This window comes from Toxorhynchites rutilus, chromosome 3 (genome assembly GCF_029784135.1).
Source record: "Toxorhynchites rutilus septentrionalis strain SRP chromosome 3, ASM2978413v1, whole genome shotgun sequence".
Lineage (NCBI taxonomy): Eukaryota > Metazoa > Arthropoda > Insecta > Diptera > Culicidae > Toxorhynchites > Toxorhynchites rutilus.
Genome location: NC_073746.1, coordinates 277,248,678 through 277,256,163, shown reverse-complemented (window position 1 = coordinate 277,256,163; position 7,486 = coordinate 277,248,678). Strand labels below are relative to the sequence as shown.

General features: G+C 42.2%; 1 protein-coding gene across 2 annotated transcripts; it reads right to left on the bottom strand.

Moving 5' to 3' along the window:
* Window positions 1-6,419: 6,419 nt before the first annotated feature.
* Window positions 6,420-7,054, bottom strand: LOC129776093 (sex-regulated protein janus-A-like). 2 transcript variants are annotated; one of them, XM_055781495.1, is made up of 2 exons: window positions 6,939-7,054; window positions 6,420-6,869 (listed from the first exon to the last, which is right to left on the bottom strand). In XM_055781495.1, the coding sequence occupies exons 1-2, from the start codon at window positions 6,991-6,993 to the stop codon at window positions 6,478-6,480; spliced, it is 447 nt and encodes a 148-aa protein (XP_055637470.1). In that variant the 5' UTR covers window positions 6,994-7,054; the 3' UTR covers window positions 6,420-6,477. The 2 variants fall into 2 exon arrangements, with proteins under 2 accessions (XP_055637470.1, XP_055637471.1); XM_055781496.1 differs by having other exon boundaries at window positions 6,928-7,029.
* Between the last annotated feature and the right edge of the window lie 432 nt (window positions 7,055-7,486).

Below are 7,486 nucleotides of genomic sequence, written 5' to 3'. Positions count from 1 at the left end.
GAGTTTTTAATTAAAATATGTGTATTATGTATGCTATGATATGCGTTACAATATCATAGAACGTTTCTTTTCAGAAAAAATACTGATAAAAATATTCCGTTACAGTTTTGATGAATTTTCATACTTTTCTTCGGATACCCTCCATCAAAGTTTGGGCTCTCTGTTGGTTAACCTCAGCGGCCATTTTATTCCACGATCTCTTCATGTCGGCACTATCCCGAGTCACTTTGGTACCCTTTCCCAATTTACGCTTAACAATTGCCCAATATTTTTCGATTGAGCGGAATTGGGGGCAATTGGGAGAAGCTCAAAGACCTCAATTTCAATGTAATCTACCCCATTGTCACGGCACCTCTCGACTGTAATGGCAGCTTGCCAAATCTGGTCAGAATCTAACCGGACCTTTGTCAGCCTTAATAAACGGAAAGAGACGTTTCTGCAGGCACTCTTCCCTATATATTTTCGAGTCCATTGTTTTGTTCATGACTGGAACCTTGGTTTTCTGTCCACTGCTGCAAATCTCTTACCAAAACAAGGCTTCCTGGCAAATTTATCAGCGAAAAAAAACTTAGATTTTCTGGAAACATCTGCTCTGGTGATAACCTTAATGAATCTCAGACCTAGGAGCTGTCCAAAATCCATCTTCACGTACGTTCTGGCTACGTTCAGCAGAGTAGTGAATTTGCTTCGTTTTTTTTTTGAGAATTAAATTGTGAGTAATGGACAAAAATAACGAAAGTTTTGTCCATGCCCATGTAGAAAACTCAGTATCTGGTAGTACTGCGGAAGACAAAGTGAATCAAAGTAAAGTATGCTCCTTCTGCGGAAAAGCTGTTCATCGATTGAAAGATTGTACGAAATTCCAACACCTGCTGGTAAACGATCGATGGAAAAGTATTCTGTCGCTGAAGGCCTGTTGAACTTGTGTCGACTGGCACGGACGGGGGACATGTCACAATTCGAGTCAATGCGGAATCGGCAGTTGCCAATATCGGCATCATCGACTGCTGCACATCAAAATGGAAACAGCTGCCAAGAAGGCATCGGGAGCCACTTGGGTAGAAGATCATGCACATCACAATCATCAACATTCCATCCGCATAATTCCCATAACGATATATATATATATATATATATATATATATATATATATATATATATATATATATATATATATATATATATATATATATATATATATATATACCTAAAATTTCAAAAAGTTACTCAATACAAAATGTTCACCACCTCGTAAAAACACCCTATGCCGAATTTCAGCCCAATCGCACTTAAGGGAGAGTGGCGCAAAGCGGTCAAAGTTTGAGGCTTCAGCTCTATCTGTACTGTTGCCGGTGTTAGACACGCCGAGTGTTTCCGTTGTTGGAACTTCTTTCGAAAAGTTTCATTAAGAAGAAAAAAAATTATTGATGTGTTTCCTTTCAATCATAATAGTGATGAAATGAAGGGAAAAAGAATTTTTGTAGCAGTTGGAAAATGGCGCGCTGAAAGATGCAACATTGGTGCTCTGTTCCTAAACGATTCTCCAAGCAAGCTTCCCCTTCGTCAGTGCTTGAATATGAGAATGAGTGAGAGAAAATGTGTTTGTCTGGAGAAAGGCAGCTTTCCTGGAGTCAATATATGAAAGAGAAGCAGAGAACTATAGGGTTTCATACGAAGCTTTAACAATGTAAAATTTTAATTTAAAATCACAACTTATATGGTTCAATTTTACGGAATATATTACCGGTTCGATTGGTTTCGGAGGTTCTCTTGGTTGCCTTCTCGGGTTTCCCGTGGGTGGGTCTTAGAAAAAAAATAATCTCAAATTTCAAGAGAGAGCATCAAGAGATTATTGAGGCGGCATGGAGTTGTCTTTGCAGGGGCCTGGGGACGACCGAGAGGGCTCCTCTGGGACTAGTCGGACAGGCGATAGAGCGTACGTACTTGAATAACTGTATATATCGCCGGGACGGTTGTTTCTGGATAAAACCTATGTGATCTTTCCAGGTTTATATATAGTCGGTTTATTCTAAAGGTTTTCCTTTTTAACGGGTGTTAAATAAAAAATAAGAATTTTTTCAATCACATATAAAAAAAAATTGTTTTCATCGATTTCTGTATTTTTTATTAATAACATAATGTATTTTCTTCAAAAAAATGTCAGTGAATGTTTGAGTAAGGGTCTGCTGATCGGCGCAACTTTGTCGCGATGCTCTCACAAGAACGTTGTACGGCACTTACGTCTATTTTCCGGATACAATTCCGGATTCTTGTAATCAGTTGCTTCGTGTTCTTAGCCCTCCAATTGTTTTTATACACTAGGGCACTGAGTGAGCCAAAGAAATCCTCTATTGGGCGGCACTGGGGCAAGTTTGTTGGGTTACGATCTTTCGGCACGAACGGTATCTTTTTCTCTTCAAGATACGTCAACGTCTTCTTGGCGTAATGGGAAGACGCCTTGTCCGGCCAGAAGACGTACTTCCCATCCGCGTAATGCTCGTTCAGGAAAGGCAGTAGGATTTTATCGAGGCACTCTTCGCGATAGATTTGTTGGTTGATTGCCAGACCGCTCAACCAAGGCTTTGAAATGCCCCGGTCGGAAATGGCGATGTACAACATAACCTTTTTTTCAAACTTGTGCTTGAACTTGTATTTCACTTCAGGCAGTGTGGATGACTTGTCGCTGGAGTAGTAATTATCATTTCCTGGAATATGCGTTTTGGATAGCGGAAAATAGCTTTCGTCGTCCAGAACGAAAGACGTCCCGCGGTATTTTTTGGTCATCCACCGACACTGTGATTTAACCGTCTCAATCTGCTCCTCCGTGTACTCCAGCGACCTCGTCTTCTTCCTGCAGACGATTCCTTCCATCTTGAGGGTCCGATGGATCAATACGTGGGAGCAGCCATGTTTCCGACCGGCGTCACGCAGGCTGGTTACGTCCTTGTTGTCAAACAGCTTCTTTAACGATGTCTTCCTCTGCTTCGTCATTATCGTCACCGGACGACCACTTCCGACCTTCCGCTCTACGTTCAGGGAACCCAGGATACGATATACCGTACTGACAGGTACATTTTCTTCCTTAAAATGTGCCACCGTGAACTTTTTTCCTTGCTGGAAATGCGTTCCGTAGAACCGTACAACGCGTTCACGGAGAACGTGCTGTTTTGACGCCATCTTTGCTTTGACTAAATTCAAACTAGCAAAACCAAACACGCCTACTGTTTCTAGGGAACCCAAAGAGCAATTTTCTTGGAGAAAGAAAATTTTACGCTATTAATTTGAGTTACTGAAAGGTATTGAAAAAATTCTCATTTTTTATTTAACACCCGTTAGGATAATCTCTACCGCGTGTTGTGATTTTCGAATTTTCTTGTCGTCGAGTCCTCCATAGTTCGCGTTTACATAATCACATCACTTACCTCAGTGAATCCCAATTCTCACCTTTCCCACCTTCCCATGATAATCGCTAGGGAACCACGCTATAGAGGCTACCCTTCTGGCCTTCGGGCGACGATTATCATATGACCAGTCCTTTCCTTCCCCTGGACTGTAAGGACGTGGCCGGCGTCGTTATTGGCTATTTAAAGCTTGAATCATCGAAACTTGTACAATGAGAATGATTTGCTACTCCCAAGCGTCATTCGGTGTGTTGTGTAATTTCGCTGTTTCAGGTCAATCACGGAGAGCAACTACGAATTGTACAGTCTACCCAAGCTCAAGTGGTGCAAATCGGTCAAGGTTTGAGTTTTTTGAAAATCGAAAAATCACCCAAGGGGTACTCTCGACGAGTAATGCAATTTTAAAAGATTTAGCATCAATTTTTTTTTGTATGCCTTTATTTTCGGTGATTTTTCGTTCGTCAAAAAAACTCAAATCCAGTAAATGAAGTCCGAATGGGCTAATATTTTCCATAGTGTATATTATCGTGCAAATCAACATTTCGTAGCATGTTCCGAATGAAAAATCGAGATGACTATTTTTATTGCCACCCAAAACCATACTTTTCGTTTCGTACTCCGAAAAACAAATCCCAGAATGCCAATTTTTGAACAAAAATTTTTCGAGATGACACTAGATCTCGACGAATTTGAATAGAATAGGTTAACCCCTTGCCGTACGATTTAATTTTCAATAAAAGAGCCCAAACACGAGCACAGTGAGTCGTTTCGATACTCTGCTGAGTGTGTATCTTACTTACGATCGCACACGCCTGAAGCATGTATCCATTTCACATCGATAGACGACGAGTGAGGTTCGATATTGTACGTTCTGGTACAGTCTAATCGCCACGGGTGTGGTTCGACGTTATATGTGAAGGGGTTAAAGAATAAATGTTTTGAGTTCAGAAAATGATCTAGTTAATTTTGTGGAGATATTCTGATGTTTGGAGAAAACCTTTTTACGAGCTTCGCGTCGTTGTTCCGTCTGTAGAGTTTTTGGTTGTACTCCAAGTGTAGACTGCTTAAGAGTCTCAGTCTATCTCGACTTGTGCTTTCTGATGCAATTGGGCAGGGGGCACCAGTGGAAAACGCATTGGTGTGCGTATCTGTGCCCTTGGTAGAATCTGCGGACTTCTCCCAGTCACCGTGTTGGAAACAGAGCAGAGAAACGGGAACGGTGTAGGTGTCAGGAAGGGTCAGCTTTTCGCGCATTTTGGGATCAATTCATGAACCCACCATGAGGTCGGAATTCTTGCCGGGCAGACAGCGAGTAAGTGGCTGTCTTACGAGGTGGCACTTAAGCTGCTCGCTTTAATCCCGTGTGACGGAACTAGTAGCAGAACTTGAGGTGGAAGATCCCAATGTTCCACTTTGCCTCAAATGGACCGCTAATATGACAACAAGAAGACTGCTGATAAAACCGAAGAAGATGCTCGAGGTGTCCGGAATAGATCGGAACAATCGATTCCACCTAGTGCACGTTCACACAGTGAAAAGTTTGGATCTACCATCGCAAACGCTGTGCTTCGAGAAACTTCAAGACGAACATTCGCACCTGGAATGACTCTCGGTCCTTAGCTACGATAAATGTCACATCGAAGCTGCTGATCGAATTCCAAAACCTGCGTAGTCATGGCGGCCAAGACACGCTTAGGATGGTGTATCTATGACAGTCTGGATGACAAACCACAAAACAACGAAGCACTCTACTACCGCGTGTACAAATGCCAAGCCGAGGAAAAACTGCTGAAAGATTACTTCAATGCGGAGAACAGTGTAGTGGTCAGTGCGGAAATCGTGAATCCACCAAGGATGCAAGAGCACGACGAGTCATAGAGGACACGATGCGAAGAATAGACAACTGTTTCGAAACATACCTGCCATGGAGGACGGATTATGTAGAGCTCTTCGATAGCTTCCCAATGGCCCTACACCGTCTGCAGTGTTCTGAGAGACGCATGGATAAAGACCCCGTTCTCAAAGAAAGCATCCACTGTCAAGTACAGGAATATCAGGATAAGGGCTTCTAGCAACAGCAGATGAGTTAACCGACCCAGATCCCAGACGGATCTGGTATCTACCGTTAGGGGTGGTTTGCAATCCAAAGAAACCGGAAAAGGTACGGGTAACATGGGACGCCACGAGTTTGCAGACAGATTCCCGAGGGCAGTTTCGAGACCACCGAGGAGGATCCAGCGTGATGAAATGGGTTCATGCCCAAGGCGGATATGAAACCCGAAATTGGTCATCAAACCGAAAGGTAGTGCTGGACCACTCGGGACTATCTCCGGATCAAGAAATGAAAAAAAGAAAGACTTACACCCCTATTCTGTATTTCGATCGATTCGAAGTATTTCGATTTCGAACGAAATGGAATACAGAATAGGGCTGTTATTATTGAGGTCGGACTCGGGACGCGTGTTGGGGATGCTATGGCACACCGCAGAGAACAATGTACTCTTTTCTACGACCTTTAGAGACGAAATAGCGTTAACGAATCGAGGATTATGCAGTTGGATAAATTTGGAGGTTCATGTGTTCGTCGACTCAAGCGAAGCGGCGCACGCAGCGATGATGTACATAGTTCTGAGCTGCTTATTCTTATGGAACAGCTAAATGCGCTCTAGTGTCAATCAAAACGAAGATGGCTTCTCTAGCATTTGTGCTTTCTAATCATTCCATCCGAATCAACCGTGTCATCTACTTTCCAGACTCAGAGGTAACTCTGGCTTGGATCCGGTAGGAACATCGAAAATATAGTCCTTTCCTAGCCAATTATTTTTAGCTTCAAGCAGTTCCTAGTAAAGTTGCTCTAAAGAGTAGTGTTTGTTTGTCGACCGCAACACGTGGTATGTATCATCTTGAATCAATGTACAGTTTATATTGCCAGAGTAGCGAATATGGAATTCTAAACGGGTAATAATTATTTAATGTTACATAACATTGATAAAATAATTAAAATAAGTGAGACACTACTTTCAATGGGATAAAATAAATTATGTATTATAAAAATTGTAAATCAGCCAACGCAGTACTAATAACCTTCATCCGAGATTTCATACTGATATCCCATATATTTCGTCAATAAAATACGCTTAACTTCTTCATGGTCGGCTTTACCGTAGCCCTGCGAGTAGCCGTATACCTTAATCAGCTTCTGGTCCGGTCGGTGCTCGATACGTCCGCCACCGAGGCATTCCGTCTCCAATCCGAGCCCTGCTAAAGATGAGCTCACCTCGTCGTAGATATCAGAATGCCATTGCGCCCGAGCAAACCCGCGCACAATATTCTTGGCTGGCTCACTGCCATCTACCTTTTCCGTGCCGTAGACTTTGATCAGCACATACTTGAAGATCCCTTCATCGATTTCAACCAACGGAACGGCCTCCAGCTTTGCCTCGATCATTGTGCAATACCGGCTGTACGCTGTGCCAAGAACAAAAAGTGAACATATTACATCGATACACACAGCAAAGTTACTTGCATGATATTAACCAGGAAAATTAAACAAAGTTCTAAAAATATTTCGGACCAACGAATTCACAAGCATAACCGTAGCGGCTGCACCGGAGACTTCTCGAAGTGTCAACGAGAGACGAAGAAAAACAAAAGTAGAGCTGTGCCAATTGCGTGAAGTTTATTCTCCTGACCAGAGTTACCAGGTTTGAAGACAGGTCTTCATTTTGAAGAAGATATTTGAGTTACTGTGAAGACATTTGATTTTGTGAAGGCATTTTGAAGACGTTATAAAATACGTGAAGACATTTCAGTGCGATAGTATATGTTGATTTTTGGGAGATATTGTTTTCATAAAATATCTACTTTTGCTCGAAAATATAGTCAGATGAAGTGAGGCTTTTGGCTCAGTGTCATTCTATTGGCGTTTCAGAACCACTTCACCATTCGAAGGTTTTCAGGATACACACCGTTACAAAAATTAGTTTTATTGATATACACCCTTATTCTCATTTACGGCCGTATCCGTATATTGATTCGTCGGATACGATACGTCGTCAAAGAAAAGGCTATCCTCATTTACGGCC